Source organism: Symphalangus syndactylus, chromosome 21, assembly GCF_028878055.3.
Source record: "Symphalangus syndactylus isolate Jambi chromosome 21, NHGRI_mSymSyn1-v2.1_pri, whole genome shotgun sequence".
Lineage (NCBI taxonomy): Eukaryota > Metazoa > Chordata > Mammalia > Primates > Hylobatidae > Symphalangus > Symphalangus syndactylus.
In genome coordinates, this window is record NC_072443.2 from 59,787,118 (window position 1) to 59,805,508 (window position 18,391).

The 18,391-nt window shown below is 47.9% G+C and overlaps 1 protein-coding gene across 5 annotated transcripts in view; it reads left to right on the forward strand.

Moving 5' to 3' along the window:
- The window catches only part of SSUH2 (ssu-2 homolog), a 58,810-nt gene that overhangs the window by 32,444 nt on the left and 7,975 nt on the right, over positions 1-18,391 (forward strand). For 4 of the 5 annotated variants that reach the window (XM_063630474.1, XM_063630475.1, XM_063630473.1 and 1 more), the window contains 7 exons: positions 9,881-9,979; positions 10,365-10,446; positions 11,985-12,114; positions 13,676-13,736; positions 14,857-14,981; positions 16,060-16,122; positions 18,005-18,090. In XM_063630474.1, the coding sequence (XP_063486544.1) occupies positions 9,881-9,979; positions 10,365-10,446; positions 11,985-12,114; positions 13,676-13,736; positions 14,857-14,981; positions 16,060-16,122; positions 18,005-18,090 (646 nt within the window). Of the gene's footprint in view, positions 1-132; positions 201-9,880; positions 9,980-10,364; positions 10,447-11,984; positions 12,115-13,675; positions 13,737-14,856; positions 14,982-16,059; positions 16,123-18,004; positions 18,091-18,391 lie in introns of those variants that run through there. The other variant, XM_055259730.2, reaches the window with a different exon arrangement.

Consider the following 18,391-nt stretch of genomic DNA (forward strand, 5'->3'; position numbering starts at 1 on the left):
TTGGGTGCAGAGCAGCTGCTATGATGAACGGTATAGATGTTTCCCTTTGTTGTATTCAAACTGGGTAACAATGGGCCTGCTGTTCTGGGAGGGGCCTGAGGGTGGTCCATCAGAGCACATCAGTCCAAGCACACTAGAAGGGCAGACATCTCTTTGGCAGGACGTCTGGAACATGGACAGGGATCTGAATGAAGATGACAGTAAGTAGAGCCTCAAAGACGGCACGAAGACTGTGTGGAGATATTTTAGCCTGCACTTGAAGGGGACCTAATCTGACCTCTAATATGTTGGAAGTTGTGTATCCATAGTCTTTTCTAATAAGCTCTGTAGCTAGCACTGTGTGAACTCTTCCATCTGCCCTAAATGCGGTCCTGGGTCTGCATCTGGGTTGCCGAGAGCACCCCTTCCTTCCTTCCTCTCATGTGTAAAGCCTACCTGTAGCTTGCAATCTCGTCTTCCGTTATGAGCCTTTGGACAATGGAGAAGGAAGGTGAAAGACGAAGTTGAGAACTTTTCTCTCTATCACAGTGACACCGTGCAAACCTTATATTCTTTTTCCTTTTTCTTCTTTTCTCTAGTTGACAGTATCTCCTGCTCCCAGCCAAATGTAAGTGAGATTTTCAGGATTCTTATTTCAATCACAATTGGATTCAGTTCTTAGATGATGTTAACTCTACAGAAAGGTTGGGAAAAGTCTTCCCTTGTGATCTTTCTCGAGCAAACAGCCGGCTCGTTCATTACTGCTTATGAAACATAGCAAGGTGACCCCATCCTGTCACTACCAGGACAGCAGTACAATGGATTCTCAGGGCTATTTAAAAACATGAAGGAAATGGTGTTTCAGAAAGAAATGTGCTATGTTTTAAAAAGGGAAATTTTTGAATCCGAATTTGAAACAGGCAGTGCAGAGGGGTGGTGGTTGCAGGTGGCAGGGAGGGGGGAGGGGAAGAGCATGAGACTGAGAAGTGGGAGGCCAGGGTTCAAGTCCTGGCTCTGCTCTGAATTGTCTGTGTGACCTTGGGCAAATCACTTAACCTCTCTGAGCTGCAATATTCTCATCTACAAAACGAGATTGGTTTAGGAGGTCTCAATCTGAGGACCATGAGGGTGTGGGCAAAATGTTTCTTGAACATGCTTTGTGGGGGATATAGAGAGAGGTCTCTAGCTTTCATTTGAATCCAGAGAGACCCATGACACTAACACACCTTCATAGTCACCAGACTTGCCAGACTTGATGACACTGGAGCTTCTTTGCAGGCATAACGCTCTTTCTTGTCTTTAATGTTGATATCTAAAAGCTTTAAGTTTTAGACCTGAAGTGGAATATGAAATTAACCTATACTAAACTTAGAGAGCTCAATTTAAATTTTGTTGGAATCTTTTTTCATATTGAAGTGAAAGACTGCCTGGAGATATTTTAGCATGTATTGGAGGAGGACTTAATCTGACCTCTAATATATTGGAAATTGTATATCCATACTCTTGTTCTAATAAGCTTCAAATAACATTCTAATGCAATCTTTTTCCTTCAGAACACTGCTTATTAGCAGTCTTTCCATTTATGAATATAGTTTCTCATAGTAGCAATGGACTAGGTCCGATCTGGACTCAAACTTATGCTCTGCCTCCTAGTTTCTGGGTGACTTTGCTCAAGTCACTTAACCTCTCTGAACTTCATTTCCCGTAATTTTTTTTAAGGGGATGGTGTCATCTTGCAGGATTGATCAAAGATTCATTGGCTACAAAGTGCCTAATACATCACCAGCCCAGAGTAGACATGGAGTCAATATTGACTCTACGAAATGATCAGGTCCCCAGAACTTTAAAGGTAAACTGCTATTAATGGGAAATATTATCTCCTGTGAAGTTCCTGTTTTGACCTCATGCCTTTTGGTGAGCAAGGTGAGAGAAAGGTGAAGTCCTTGGCCCCATTACAAGTCTAGGAACCCTGAGTCTTTCATAGGGTTGTCCTGAGTGCTGGTCTCAGATGTGATGGAACTCAGGTGAGCACTTGGGGTACACTGCAAGGTATGGGGGCACCCAGGGAAACTTTTAGAAAAAGTTAATGAAATCAGAAACTAGGAAGATTTTTTTTTTCCTCCCCAAGTGTCAGAAAGGGAGCCTGCTACAGGCATTACATAATTTAAATGTGCCTATTCAGGGGAGAAGTGATTGCCCATTTTATCCAATCGAGTTAACTTTCCAGGCACTAAAGTGTTGTCCCATCACTTTTCAGGTCTATAATATGAGTGACTTCAGAGGGAAGAAGCCTTTCCCCAGTGATACATTTTGGGACCAAAGTGCATGGATAGGAATATTCTGGGATGTGGCACCCATGTGCAAGTCTCCTCAAGGAGGCCTTTGATCATCACCTTCAGGTGCTGGCTGCCTGTGACAGCATCCCTGACTAGGGCAGCATCTCCCACTTTGGCTGGAACACTTCCAGTGATGGGCTGGTCCTATTTCTATAGCCGAGACTGTCCAAAATTCCTTCTTACATTGAATCGCTATCTCTCTCCCTGGAGCTTCTACTCTTTGGTCTTGATTCCAGGCTGCAAGTCTACTCCGAAATGTCTGTTCCCTGTTTAAAATAAGAGCCCTGTAAGTCTTTTGTTTTCTAGCCTTCTGTTTTCTTTTCTAGCCTAACCAGATCCTGTTTCTTCAACAATCCCAGAGGTAATCACTCTTTTTTTAAAGTGCAGTGTCCTAGCACAGAGCAGAAGAGAAAAAAATCCCCTCCCTTATTCTATATACCATATCTTTTGTGATAGAACTTAATTCTTTGATTGCAGACTGAAACCTCTTCCAGAAATGGTGAGCAAAAGCCTCTTCAAGTAAGATGGGCTATAAATACAGCCTCTGGTAATTTTAGGAGGCAGCTTTTCTGGTCTAGGACTATAAGACATGGGTTGTACCGTTTAACTCCTGGGCATGAGTCCCTGTGGACGGGGGCAGGGTTGAGATCACAAGTGAGAGCCCTGGTCTGAGGCCAAATCGCCATCACCACCCCTGACCCAGTGCTGAGCAGCTGAGACTCTCCCTGGGTACCCAGGCCAGCTCTGCTCCCAGAAGGCTTGTTCATAGAATGCCCCTGCCCTCCACCATTAGGGATGGAAAATCGATACTAGCTTTCAGGCTCTCAGTGTATCTCGATGAGAAAGGGTGCTGGACTTCTTGGCAAGGGCCAAGCTGCCATTAGCTGTGGTGACTGATGGGGGATCTCAGTGTTTTTCACACATCCCCTGGATGGAGGCACAGCCACTGGAATGCAGCCTTCCCAGCTAGGTCAGCCCTGGCCTCTAGGGGCCCATCTGGTCTTTCCCACAGGCTGCACACTTCTGGAGGGGGATAGTGGTTCTGGTAGCCCCTAATGGGAAGATACAGCATCTACTTTGGGGAGTGAGTAAGAAATAAAAAGCTTTAATGAAAGTGTGACAGCTTAGACAGGATCCCCAGGGCTCTCCTGGATCAGTTTCCAGACTCCCCTCTCATCCGTTGTCTCCTCTGCTCCTCTCAGTGATCCTACTCCCTGAGCCCTGTTTTTAGGGAAAGGAAATCAAGGCCCTAAAAAAGTGAGTGATTTTTTCTCCCCAAAGACTGTGTAGTGGGTTAGGTACTTTTTGCTGTGCTCATTGCTGGGAAAATGAGGATTAATAAAACATTGATCTACCTTTGGGGTACTCAAGTCTGGTGGGGGACACAGACCCCCACATGGACTTTTTACAAAGGATTCTTAAGAAGCCATTTGGCGAAACAACAGTGGAAAAGAGGAATGGAGTGCTAAGGGGCACAGGACAGGGAGCCGCACTCAGGCAGGCTTTGGAGATAGGGAGGTCTAAGCTAAGTCAGGCTGGAGGGGGTGCCCAGGGGTGCCACGGGCAGGACCAGCCCCAGCCAGGGCTGGGGAAATGGCACAGGGTGTGTGAGGGTGAGTACAAATGTCTGTATCATGAAGCCACAGGGCACCTCTGGAAGCCCAGTCCCTGTGTGGCCCTGTCTTGGCATGACAACACTTTCTAAGAAGCATTAATTTCACATTTCAAATAATTGAAAAATATTGACAAATAACAATCTCAAATAATTGAAAACAAAAATTGCGATATTTGCTGCATTCTTGCTTGGCAACCCAGGGTGGCCTACATAACTTAAAGCAAATCTTCTCCCAACTCTTCACCCATTTCTCTTGATGTTGGTCTCACGGCATGGTGAACATTTGCTCCTCCAAATATTTTTTCAATGGCTCCCAAACCAGCTACTCATGCTTCTCTCTCCAGCAGGTTTGCCTTTCTCCTTCCTTCTTTCTTTCTGCTCTCCTTGTCTCTTTCCTTCCTTTTTTCTCTCTGTTCTTTTTCCCTACCATTGCCCCCTTCCACAGTTAGCTGCCTTACCTTCTCTCACCCTGGTCTGCACACGTAGGATGCTTTTCCCTGGCATGTGGGCAGATGAGAATCCTTTCTTCTTCTCTTGTGGGTAAGGGCATCTAATGTAGGGGCCTTACCTGCCAAATTCAGGAGCTTGGATTTAGCTGTAGGTAATAGTGAGTCACTGCAGGGGTTCGGAGAGGGGGTGATGTGATCAGGTTTTCTGGTCTTGCTAGGAAGTACTTGAACTAGTGTGACCAATTATTTGCTTGTTCTTTGTGGGAAAACAGGACTTCTTTCTTTTCTTTCTCTTATGATCACCTCTCTCTTTCTCAAGTTGTTTTTATTTGTGATAAAATACACCTGACATAAAATTTACCATCTTAGCCATTTGTAAGTGCACAGTTCAGTAGTATTGTTCATTCACATTGTTGTGCAGCCATGACCATCCTTCTCTGGAGCTCCTTTCACCTTGTAAATCTGAAATGCTGTCTCTATTAAATAATTCCTTATTCCGTTCTCCCCGCAGCCCCTGTCAACCATCACTCTACTTTGTGTGTCTGAGTTTGACCACTTGAATCTTTTTGGCACCATCTCAAGTATAATTCAAATCATGAGGCATTTGTGCATATCGACAATATGCCCATCGTGGTAGGTTTCTTGTTCCCCTAACACTTACGCGTGCCTGTTGTACTCCCACTCTTTGTTTAAGTGTTGAATGCCATTCCTTTCTTATACAGGAGAGAGGGGCCCCTGTCCAAAAGGGGCCCTCACACCTGTCAAAGGAGACAACGTATGAAACGAACTCAAGTAAGATGGTGATGGGAAGCCCTCTGAGCACGCTTCAGTGCTTTTAAGATGATTAATGTGGAATTAGGGGCAAAGGACATTGATTTCCTTTCTCATCTGAAGTCAAGGGAATGACATTTTAAAAAGAGAAAGTTAAAGGGGTTACCCATTAATAATACCTTTCTCCGCAAGGAAAATTCCTTTCTATACAAAAGAAAAATATCTTGTGGCTGGTGAGCTGAAACACTACCTTGGCGACTGTCTTTGCAAAGTCTTCTCAACATTCACTTGATGCTGTTTGCATGGAACCATAGGGTGTTCAGCTAAGTAAAAAGGTCACTGGGCTTGGAGACAGGATCTGAGCTCTAAGTGCTATTTCTATCTCTGCCGTGCGTGTGTGAGCAAGTTGCCCCAAACCACATCTTTGAGTCTCATTTCATTCTTCTCCGAAATAGGGAAAACTGGTTATCATGAAGCACAAATGAGATCATGCCTACAGTGTCCCTTTGGGAGCCACAAGACACAATGTGTGTGTTAGGGCGGGGTGGTCCAGCTGGATGACTGCCTGAAACTCAGCTGCAACACCATGGGAACAGCAATGTGGCTGGTGGCCCCTTCTGAGTGCCCCGTGCTGGGTGTCACACAATGCCCTGTGACGTCCACATTCCCTGCTGAGCCCATCAAGATCTGTACAGGAAATGACACATCCTCCTTAGTTCAGTCTGGAGTCTTTTATTTTTGTACATAATGGAATGGCGAGATTAATTTAGCTCTGATGAACTGTAGCTGCCCTGAGAGGTCAGGGTGGCTCCTGGTTGAGGAATGGAGTCTGAGTTTCCCACCTCTCATTCTTACCCTCTTCCTGCCCCTTTTGTTTGGTTTCCAGCAGGACATTGCAGCCATGTGGTATTTCCCGGTCTTCCCATCAAGAGGAGTATTGATGCCCCAGCAGACCCAAGACTTCCGGGTGGGTGGGGGACCATCCCAGGGGACAGGGCTGTGACAGTCTTTCTATGCTTGATATTTTCACTGTTGTCTCCTGGCTTAAATGAGCACAAAGAAAGGGGAAGACCTACCATTCTTAGGTTTGAGGCAGTGACTGGGTTTTGTTATAGGCCAGGCACGGGACTAAGGACTATGTACACAGTGTCTCATTGCTTGGGTATTAATATCAACTGCTCTGTTTTGCATAGGAGGGAGTTGAGTTCTACAGGGATGTGTGGCTTACATGGTGTCACATCATGCAGAGAGCCTGGGCCCAAGGTGACATGTCAGAACCCATGTTTCTAAGCATGCTGCCTCTGGGTTTCTGACTCCTGTCAAAATGTGACAGGACCATTGGCTCACAAAGATGTGTTTTCCTGCTTACGAAGGCACTCTACATCTATGAAACTTTTTTCTATTTACCTTCCTTGTAGGTTTTCTGCCAGGAGGAAAAGACCTTAGAGATACAGATAGTATTTCTTATTGTCAGAGGACAAGGACATTCCCAATTTGGGAGGTGGTAGAGAGGGGGTGTTCATTCGTCCTAAAGGCATCCCCTCCTTCCTCCACTGCTTGGGCCACGTATTTCAGGGCTACAGTCCAGCCCTGACCTTGATCTTTAATTCTGATAATGGAGCTGACAGAAACTACAGTGGACATGCATGGGCCTTTGCCCCAGAAAGCCTCAGGTTTCAGCCTCTACCTTTCTGATCCCCTCAAGCCCATTCCCAGGAGAATGTCTAAGCAGACATACAGGTGAGTGTCTGAGTCAGGGATGGGCTAAACACGACTCAGAGGGCCAAATCGGACCCACCACCTATTTTCACAAATAAAGTTTTCTTGGAACGAAGCCACACTCACTTATTCAATTGCGTATTGACTATGGCTGCTTCACACTACAACAGCCAACTCGAGTAACTGAGACAGAGATTGTATGGCCTGCAAAGTCTAAAATATTTACCACATGGCTCTTTACAGAAAATTGTTTCTAACCCTTGGGTCCCTGGTGGCTAACATAGCTTCAAATGCTACTAAACTAATGAGAAGCAAAGCAATATTGAGAACTAAGGTATTAATAGTAATTCCAGATGAATTATCACACTGGAGATTTCAATGCACATTGGCAGGCATCAGTCTGAAGCTTTGGGATGACGTCACTTTGCATCCCAGCCACATCTATTTCAGATCTCTCCCCTGTTTCCTGGCAGAACCATTTGCTTTCAAAGGTGGGTTTTCCTGCTTAGAAAGGTACTCTCTACATCACAAATCTTCTTCTACCCACTTTCCTTTGTAGGTTTTCTGCAAGGAGAAAAAATCTTAGAGATGCAGATAATAGTTCTTATTCTCAGAGGACAGGGACATTCCTAATTTGGAAGGTGGCAAAGGGGAGTGTTCATTTGTCTTAACGACACTTCGCTCCCTAAATCATTCTCAGCCATGTGTTTCAAGATTTCCTCCTTCCTCACCTGCTGACAGCTCCACTTCCAGATCAGCCTAGGTTGGTCTCATTTAGAACAAAACCTGCTATTGTCTGGTTTTTGTTTTTATTAAACTTGAAGGGACAGGGCATATTACTTTTACTTTTGTGAAGGGAGAGATCTACTACGGGCTTTAAATAGGTTCCTCCCACCAAAAAAAAAAAAAAAAAAAAGAGGCTCTAGGAGATGGGGCAGTTCAGCTGGAAGTCTGATCTGAGTTTGCTTCAGTGACTGAGAGAGACAGCGTCCCCTTCCATGACCATTTCACAGGCACCATTTGAAGTCAACTCCTGTGACTGACTTGGCCGCTAGACAAACAGAGCCAAGGGATTCTTGTCTCCCAGTGTGAGGGGTTGTAGGAACAGTTTTAAAGGGGTGGCCCAGTGGGCTGGAACTAGACCTCTTGTTCCAGAGGCCTCCAGGACCTCTGTCCTGCTCTAACACCACAGTTGTGGGACCTAGGATTACAGGACTAATCTTTCTGAGCCTCATGTGCCTCATGTCAAGTGGGGTCAGAAGTGCTGCCTTCCACACCCCCAGGTGGGAGTACGGGATGAGGCAACAGGTGTGGGAAGGTGTTTAATGAACCATCCAGTGCTTCAGGGACCAGTTCTTATATTATGCTTTCCTCATTGGCATCTCAGGGCAACCTGTATCTATGTCACACCTGACAGTCTAGGATGAGGTTTTGAAAACAGATATGTAGTGAATGATTTTTTCATGGTTTTGCCTCAGGAAAAGTACAGATACTACTCCACCGACAGTGGGGTTATGTTCCAATACACCCATCATAAGTTGAAAATATCAGAAGTCAAGAAGGCATTTAATACACCAGGTAGTGGTGGAGTGGGAGCTGTGGTTCACTGCTGCTGCCTGGCATCATGAGAGTGTATCATATTGTCTATTGCTAGCCTAGGAAAAGAGCCCAATTCAAAATTTGATGTTTGGTTTATAATGAATGCGTATGGCTTTTGCACCATCATAAAGTAGAAAAATCCATAAGTCCAAATATCCTAAGTTGGGGACTGTCTGTACTTGGAAAGAACATGAACTTCGGAGTCAGACGAGTCTAGGTTTGAATCCAGCCCCAGCCACCACTTGCTGGTTGTATGATCTTGGGCAAGTCACAACCTTTCTGAGCCTCAGTTTCCTCATTGGTAGAATGAGGGAAGGCGTTAGTGTACCAGTTTGGGTCACCCATGAAGCAGACACCAAGATGGCATTAGATGTGCAAGGGGTTTCTTGAAGATACCTGGGAAGAGAAAAGAGGAGGGAATGTCTTCAGACTGCAATGCAGGTCTGACATTTGTGAAGGGAGAGAGGGAAGGAAGGAGACTAAGTAGGAGGAGTCTCAGACTCCATGTGGCTCCAAGAAAGTCTTGGTCAGGTCTGCCGGGAATCCCAGAGCAAAGATTGTCCACTGGAGGAAGCTGCATAACAAATGACCCCACATCTCGGTGCCTTAAAACAACAACGTTATTGTATCTCATGATTTTGTGGGTCAGGAATTAGGGTAGGGCTCAGGCAGGAGATTCTTCTGCTCCACGTGGTGTTGATTAGGGTCATCCAGTGTCATTCAGCAGGTGGTTGATATGGCTTGGAGGGTCCAGCATGGCTTTGCTGGTTTGGCGGGGATAGCTGGAAGGCTGGACTCAACTGGACCTCCTTCCATGTAGTCTTAGGGTCTCCTCATGGTCCCTCCAGCATAATAGCCTGACTTAGAGCTCAGGGTTCCAAGACAAATGCTCCATGAGGCAGAAGAAGCTGCAGTCTTTTAATGCTTCCACTGTATTCTCTTGGTTGAGGCAGTCACGTATCTTCCCAGGTCCACGGAAGGGAAGCATCAGAGAATATGTGGCAATCTGTAATTCACCACAGTGAACTCCAAAGTTCATGTTCTTTCCAAGTACAGACAGTCCCCAACTTAGGATGTTTGGACTTATTAATTTTTCTACTTTATGATGGTGCAAAAGCCATATGCATTCACCACAGTGAATTACAGATTCATGAATGCAATAATGCATATTCATAGAGTAGGTACCCAGCAAATAGGAGCTGGCATTCTTGATATTTCTTATCACTATTATTACTGCTGCTACTATCACCTGCCCTGCAGATGTATTCTGTGTCCCAAGGATGCCAGAGTGAGGCTGGCTTAAATTGTGAGGCTTTTTATAATGCACTCGCCCTCATTTCTCAACTTCCTGTGAAGCCCTCATCAGCCCTCCCCTCCCTGCCCAAGGCTTAGGAATGCTTGTCTTTCTGCAGGTCTGGAGGACCTCAGTTTTGAGGCCGAGAGTCCTCTGGCGCCCCCCACAGAGCTCCTGGAGAGACTGCCCAGCTATGACTGGCTTTTTCAAGGGGGCAGTAAGTCCAGGGGGGCTTGGGTCTTTGGGCTTCTACCTAGGGTTCATGCTGGTTGGGGGGATGTCTCTGGAAAAAGATGGTGCTGAGATAGCTCCCCTTTCCCTGGGGGGACCCTGGGAAGCCCCTCATCATGGGTAGGTGGAAAGAGGAAGCAATGGGGCATAGGCCTTCTGTCTATGAACAGTCCATGACCACAGCAGGTCCCTCTAAGACCTAGATGGTGCTGGTCTTGGAGTCCCCATTCTTTTTGCATTAGATGCATTGAATGCATCACTTTTTCTTCATCTGTTCTTGCTCACATTCAATCAGTCTTTCCTTCTTCCACCACACAAATATTTGTTCCTTTGGCCTGGGCTGTCCAGCCCCTGACTCTTCCCTTCTCCAGGAGGACAGATATTCTTCCCGCCTTTGGAGGCCCCGGGGAGGCCCCTGGAGCAAAGGTCCTGGCCCTCGTTCCTGCAACACAGGTGAGTTTCAGGTTGTGCTATGTGACTGTGTGCATTTCCTATGTCACTATTGCCCCACAGGAGCCCTCCTTGAGGATCTCAGCCCTGGCAGTGCATCAGGATCCCTGGAGGGGGCCCTCTGCACCCCAGATCTACTGCACCAGATCCTCCAGGGATGGGGCTTGGGGATTTACATTTTACCAAGCTCTTCAGGTGGTTTGGCAACAAAGCCAGGGTTGAAAACCATAGTCTAGATCAGGGTTGCAAACTTCTGTCTGTGGGCCAAATCCAGTCCACTGCACATTTCTGGAGTAAAGTTTTATTGGAACACAGTTACACTCAATTGGCTGTGTATCGTCTCTGGCAGCTTTTACTCCAGAGCTGAGTAATTGGGACAGAGACTATGTGGGTCACGAAACCTCAAATATCACTGTGTGGCCCTTTGCAGAAGTTTGCTGACCCTGGTCTAGATCCGTGGAAATGCCGATATCCACCTTGTTTTGAGAGGACTCAGGGCTGAGCTCAGAGTTTCCAGCCAGCTTTGTGCAGAGAGAAGGTGGAGCTGCCCCCCATTTCAATCCAGCCTCTCACCTGGGCAGCATGAGAGGCGTCTCCCGGGGGCTTCTGACCCTGCTGCTGCCAGAAGCAACCCCTGCTGCTGCCAGAAGCAACCCCTTTCTCCTCCATGGACACCCACTTTCCATGCTTAGGAAGACCCCTGCTTCCTCCATGGAGTCACCTCTGGCCTCTCCAGCCCACAGTGTCTCTTGTGCTTCCATCCATGGATCTGAAGACAGACGGGCCACTCCGTGTGCCGGGGCTGGTGGATGCTGGAGACACAAGTGTGCAGGATTGTGGATTAATGGCTCTCAGGGCTGCCATGGAGAAATGCATGAAGATGTAAGGGGAGGAAGGAGGATTCTTTCCTCTTGGAGGTGTTGGGGCCAGAAAGACTTCAGTAAGGGAGTGGCATGGCCTCAAGGAAAGGACTTCCAGGAGGAGGGGGAGGCATGCAGAAAGAGGGCCGAGGTTAGGGCCCCTGTCTGTCGTCCCACCCACGGTCCTCAGGGTGAGTCTCCATGGGCGCTGCCATCAGCCCTGGCCAGTGCCTGGCTGGGGTCTTCCCATCATGTTGCTAACAGCTCCTCTGGCCAAGGTCAAGGTACCCAAGGGCAGGAGCCTTGTTTAGCCTGTCTCTGCCTCCTTTTAACTGGGTGACATCCTCTCTGGACCTCTGTTTTTCTTATCTATAAAATGGTACAATTCCTCTGTAAGGTTTTGTTTCTTCAGTTGCAGGATTCTATCAGCTCTTCTCCTAAGCTCCACATTTCAACTAAAGTGTTTTTGGCTGTTCTTTAGGAAAACCTGCCCCGTTCTCACCCTGGGCACCTGTTCACATGTTCCCCTTTGTGGGAGATGCCCTCCCCAGTTGGGCTTCTGAGGGCTTTACCACTACTGTGGCCTCAGTTTCTCACCTGCTCATTGAGGAGGCTGGCTGGCCTGCATGAGTCCACAGGCCCTTCCCAGAAGCCCCTGCCTCTCTGTTCGGTCCCCTGCAGAGTCCCTGTGATGACGGAGGAGGTGGCGCGGGAAGCCCTCCTCAGCTTTGTGAACTCTAAATGCTGCTACAGCAGCACAGTGGCTGGAGACCTCGTCATCCGGGAGCTGAAGCAGCAGACCCTCTGCAGGGTAAGAGGCCAGGGCCAGTGGGGGGCCTTGGCCAAGGGGCTGGGGGTGCTGGGGGCTTTGGGACAGTGGAGGCCTGTTTGTGTGATGTAGCCAGGGGAAAGGAGTCCTGGGGGCAGTGTGTTTGAGTGTGAGCGGTGGTGATGTTGAATCCCAACTGCAACTTAACTTGTCTGTGGCTGTGAGTAATAATAAAAAGAAGAAGTGTCAGGCCGGGTGCGGTGGCTCACGCCTGTAATCCCAGCACTTTGGGAGGCCGAGGGGGGTGGATCACCTGAGGTCAGGAGCTTGAGACCAGCCTGACTAACATGGTGAAACCCCATTTCTACTAAAAATACAAAAATTAGCCCGGCGTGGTGGTGGGTGCCTGTAGTTCCAGCTACTCGGGAGGCTGAGGTAGGAGAATTGCTTGAAACTGGGAGGTGGAGGTTGTGGTGAGCCGAGATGGTGCCGTTGCACTCCAGCCTGGGCAACAAGAACGAAACTCCAACTCAGAGAGGAAAAAAAAAAGATAGGTGTCAGCAAACACCACTGACAAGCTCGAACATGCCAGGCATCATGGAACGCATGCTACACACACGCCTTGTCAAATCCTCATGGCTGCTCTATACAGTAGCATCACTGTCACTGGTTTACAGATGAGAAATTGGAAATTTAAAGAGGCAAAGTGATTTTCCCAAGCAGATGCAACTAGAAGTGACAGAGGTGAGATTCAAACTCAGATTTGGTAGCCTCAAAGCCTATGTCCTCACTCCATACTTCCACAAGGCATGGGCTGAGAAAGGTTCATCTACTTGCCACTAGACTTCAGCTCCCTCTGCCTCCCCAAAATCATGACTGTGCCAAGAAGTTGTTTGTTCATTACTGCAGGGAAGTCCTACCTCTGGCAGGCACTTTTGTCTCCTGTATTGACAGAGCAGAGGGGCAGCTTTTACGTTCACATTTCCTAGTGTTGCTGATCCAGCCATCCTCTGAGGAGCACATAATCGCACAGAAATTAGACGAGCCTTGCAGACAGTGGTTAGAGCAGGAATCTGGAAGAAGAGGCCACTGTGTGGCTGTGTGACCTTGGGCAAGTCAGCTGACCTCTCTGAGCCTCCATTTCCTCACATGTAAAAGGAGAGGGCAAGTGATGTCCAAGACCTCTTCCCATTCTGTCACTCTATGGATGAATATCAAGAAGGAAGATCTTGATATCAGGCAGATAAATTCCTCCATAAGGGAAATCTCAAAGCCATAGATTCCAGGGACCTCCATCTATCAAAGACAGCTACTGCTTTGAAGCTTGTCTCATAGAATCTTTGTATAAATTCATGGGGAACTGAATTAGCTCTAGTTTGAGCCTGTCAGGGGAGATTTCCTGGGGCTGGCTGACTTCCCGCAGACATGGGGGCACGTGGAACAGAAATCGCTGTTGTCAGCCAGTTCCAGCAGCTGAGGGTGTTGTGCGTGGACCTCTCAGTTTCCCCACTGAGCCCTGGCAGGGGAAGAGCTTCATCTTTTTGCATAATGCTCTGTCTTCATAAGGGGCACGAGTGTGAACATGCTGTTTTTTTCCTTTTAGTATCGTCTGGAGACCTTTAGTGAATCCAGGATAAGCGAGTGGACATTTCAACCCTTTACTAGTAAGTGAATTGTCTGAAATTAGTTTAACTGGGGGCAAATAAGTCCGAGAGCTGGTGGAAAATATCAGGACTTGGCTCAGGCACTCTTCTTAAATAAGATGGTCTCTTGCTTGGAGCCTTGGCTTCCTTATCACCTGCAAAATGAGAGGGTGGACTTTCATCTCAGAGACTTTCCAGTGCTTATCTTAGAAAATGCTTCCTGCCCAGGAAGCAGGAGGTCCTGAAAGAGCCAAGCATTTGCTTTTCCCACAGTCTGGTGCTGCCACATGGGGCCAGGTAGTAAAGCAGCACGTGTGTCTAAGCATTCATCTACTCCCTCATGCCACCCTTAATTCCTCCTAAGCCTCTAGGCCCCTGTGCTCCCCATTTCCCTTGCCATCCCACCTTATGCTGAGCCCCCACTGGAGGCCTAAGTTTCTCTCTTTGGGAAGATCTATGTCCTACTTGTTTTCTCTAACAGATGACTCAGGTCCATTCTTCAAGACTGAGCTCATGTGTCACTTCTTTTAAGAAGCTTTTCAGGATTTCTCCTCCTGCTGCTCCCCTCCCAGCAGGATGGGCCAGTCTTCTGAGTTTTCAGAGCCCTTTGTGCAACTCTTGTCCAAAGCATGTATCATATCCTATCACATCTTATTGTGATGGTGTGTTGTCTGTCTCCTTGAACAGAGCAAGAGGAAGAAGAATATGGGATGGTGAAAGGGATGGTGATGATAATGATGACAATTCTTGTTTGTCAGCCCCTCAGTATGTGCCATCCCTGGTGCTAACAATTTTATATACATTCTTCCATTTAATTTTCACTACCGTCTTGTATGGTAGGTGCCATGACTATCCCCATTTTAGAGATGAGAGGATGGAAGCTCAGAGAGGGTAAGAAACTTCTCTAAAGTCAAACAGCTAGGACATAAAAGAGCCAGAAGTCAAACCCAGATCTGTCTCTCTCTAAATCTTGGTTGCTTTGTCACTGCCTCCAAGGAGGGCCTTGACTATCCATCCCTGTAGCCCCAGGATCTAGACTCATGCCTGGCACCAACTGAAGGCTCCATGCTGTTTGCTGGATAAATGGAAGTTTATCCCTGCTGCCCTTTGTCATTCTTACAATGACCCCTTTCTGTGTCAGACCACTCTGTGGATGGGCCGCAAAGAGGCGCCTCCCCCAGGCTCTGGGACATCAAGGTTCAGGTTCCTCCGATGTTTCAGGAAGACACCAGGAAGTTCCAGGTCCCTCACTCATCACTGGTCAAGGTAACACGATTAACACAATTACTGGAATACTTGCCCTTCTCCTTGAGAGGCTTTCCGGCACTGCATGTTTCCTCAAACTCATCCTTTGAAGGGAAACCCAAAATTCAGGCCAGTGCTTCATTTGTTGGTTATAAATAAACATAATTTAATAAAACCTAGTGTATGGAATGTAGTCCCAAATAAAATTCCAAGCAAATCTGGGAGTGTTCAGGTAGCAAACAGATCATCCGATTTACAAATCATCACCAGCTTTAGTGAGCAGTGACATTCCTGGACCGGTTGAGTGTAGTTTTCATTTTTTTTTTAAATTTATTTTAGCTTAAAACAGCTGGAGTGCTGAATGAAATTGATATAAAATAAAAACTTAAAACTCTGCTGGGATTTTCCATGAGAGTCAGTAAGGAAATGGAATCTGACTTCCATCCTGCTTTATGGACATATAATCATGGCGTGAAGGGAGAGGAGCCTAGTGGATTACGAAAACATGACTGAGATAGCTCATGTTGTGTTCTTTTCCGATTACTGCCTGCTTTACACTTTTGGACTGGATTTAAGGGTGCAATTTTGCTCTTTGAGTTTTTATAGAGTTCTAAGATAAAGAGGACTTTGAGAGGTCAAGAAAATGTTCTATTCCTCTCTCAAGGGGGGCAAGGCTATTTGAAATTAGTGATTAAACACTAGTAGCTAGCTCATTGCCTTTCATAAAAATCCTGTCCATTTTTTAATGGCTTCTGTTCCCAAACACCACATTAGCTACCTTATGGGCAAATGCCATCAGACTTTGTGGTTCAGCCTGGCAGGAAACTGTAGAGTGTGAGCTAGGATATGGGGCTCCCAGAACACATCTCCCCTTGATGGCATCCAGATTGGACTAAGGCTCAGAGGAAATGGTGACGTGATCTCCTGATGCAGTCAAGCCTTCTGGAATCTTAGTCAAATGGGAAGGGCCATTTCTTTCCTGTGCCATCTTCCTATCCTGGTCCTGAGCCGCTGCACCTTCGGTTTAGATGGTGATGTTATGGGTGTGGGAGAAGTGGACCTTGGGAAACTAGATCCCAAGAAAGTGTTGCACTTTCAGGAATGCCACAAATGCCACGGGCGTGGGCGGTACAAGTGCAGCAGCTGCCACGGGGCGGGCACGGTGAGTCATCTGTGAACCATTGGTGAGTCAGTGAGGGTGTGGTGGCAGGGGGATCCTGGGGACAGTGGGCTGGGCTGGTGGCCTAGGGCTCCCTGCAGTAACTGTGTCATCTCAGGCAAGTCATCCTCCCTTTCTGGGCCTCCATTTTCCCGTCTATAAAATGAAAAAGTGGGGTTGTGCGGTCTCTAATGACACTTTCACTTTGACAGTTCAATTTTAATTTTTCTCTTATTTTCTCATCCGTCTACCAACATATACCGAATACCTGCTTGGCTCTGACCTCTAGGTCCTGTTAGAGGACCGAGGCCTGGGGTTCTTCTTATCAGGGAGTCCCTGCCAGCCAGGGAAACCAACAAGTGACTCCATTTGTCGTACAGGGCGGTGGGTGCTGAGCAGGTGAAGTTTGGAAGGCTTGGAGAGACAAAGTAGACAGGACACTTAAGTTAGTTTCCTTCGGCTGCTGTAAGTCATGACCGCCAATGGGTGGCTTAAAACAACAGACAGTGCCAGGCGCGGTGGCTCCTGCCTGTAACCCCAGCACTTTGGGAGGCCGAGGCAGGCAGATCACGAGGTCAGGAGATCGAGACCATCCTGGCTAACACGGTGAAACCCCATCTCTACTAAAAAAAAAAATACAAAAAATTAGCTGGGTGTGGTCACGGTCGCCTGTAGTCCCAGCTACTTGGGAGGCTGAGGCAAGAGAATGGCGTGAACCCAGGAGGCGGAGCTTGCAGTGAGCCAAGATCGCGCCACTGCACTCCAGCCTGGGCGACAGAGCAAGACTCTGTCTCAAAAACAAACAAAAAACCAAACCAACCAAACAAAAAAACCAGACACTTATTATCTCAAAGTTCTGGAGGCCAGAAGTCCAAAATCAAGGTGTGGGCTGGGCTGGTTCTCCCAGAGGCACTGAGAGGGAAGTCATCCCCTTCCTCTCCCCTGACTTCTGGCAGCTGCGGGCCGTCCTTGGTGTTCCTTGGCTTGTGACTGTGCTACTTCAGTCCCCACCTCCCTTGTCACCCAGCCTTCTTCCTGCATGTCTTTTTGTCTCCACATGGGCTTCTAATAAGAACACGTCATCGGTTTTAGGCCCTACCTGGTCATACGACCTCATCTTAACTAAATGCATTTGCAAAGACTATCTCTAAATGAGGTCCCACTCTGGGATTCCAGTAAACTTGAACTTGGAAGGGCCACTATTCAACCCAGCACAGGCCCCTCAGTGGCATTAGTCATGGCATTAGTTGTCTTTTCAGAAACCTTCAGGCCTATTTACCATCCCAGGGGGTAAAACCAAACTCCTCGTGTTCTTTGCTGTCCTGATTCGAGCCTCGTCCTTTGGCCATGCTCTGAACTGGCCACCATGAACTGTCTTCTCCATCAGCCCTTTCACCCCTCGCCTGCTGGGTTTGCATCCCCTGCTCACTCTTGCTCTGCCTGTGGGTCCCAGCGGTGGTCTTCCCTGGAATGTTTCTGAAGCCCACCATGAGCCAACTGGGAGCACAGCCTAGGCCTTTTCTGGGGGCCATTTCTCAAAAGGAGCTCCCCTGTCTCCAGTGCCAGGCCCCTGACCAGCGCCTCTGTCCCAGCTTCCTCTCAACACTTGGTCAGGGTCAGGTCTCAGGGGTTGTGGGGATCAGAGAAGAGGCAGGAGAGGCTGATGTCTCAAAAGAAACAGGGATTTTAGGGAGTGGAGTCTTTGAAAGCTACAACTGGAAGGATACAAAGATACCCCATGTCCACCCCGCACCATTTTACAGATGAAGGGGCTAAGGCCCAGGGGGAGGAGGTCACCAGGCTGGGATTTGAACCAGGTCTTGGGATGCCGTTGGCCCTGCTTCCTGGGAGGCCGGCGGGGGCTGAGGCAGTGGTGTGTCCGCAGGTGCGCTGCCCGTCCTGCTGTGGAGCCAAGCGCAAAGCCAAGCAGTCCCGGAGGTGTCAGCTGTGCGCGGGGTCCGGCAGGCGAAGGTAGGGGCGTCTCCCAGCACTGCGGTGAAGTGCTCTCGCTTTCTGGCTTTCTGGCTTTTCGTTGCCTGCCCATCTGGAGGGCAAACAGGCACCTGTCTCGTTACTGCTGTGTCCCCAGAGCTCTGCATATAGTAGGTGCTCTGTGGTTATTTGAAGAGTAGGTGAGCTTTTCTCAAGGCCTAGCATTTCTGGACAAGGCTGGAACTCATCATGCAATATGTGTGGAAAGGATGTGAAGAAAGAGGCACTGCAGGGAGGAAACACAGGGACGGGGTTACCAGGAAAGGAGACCTCTCCCGCC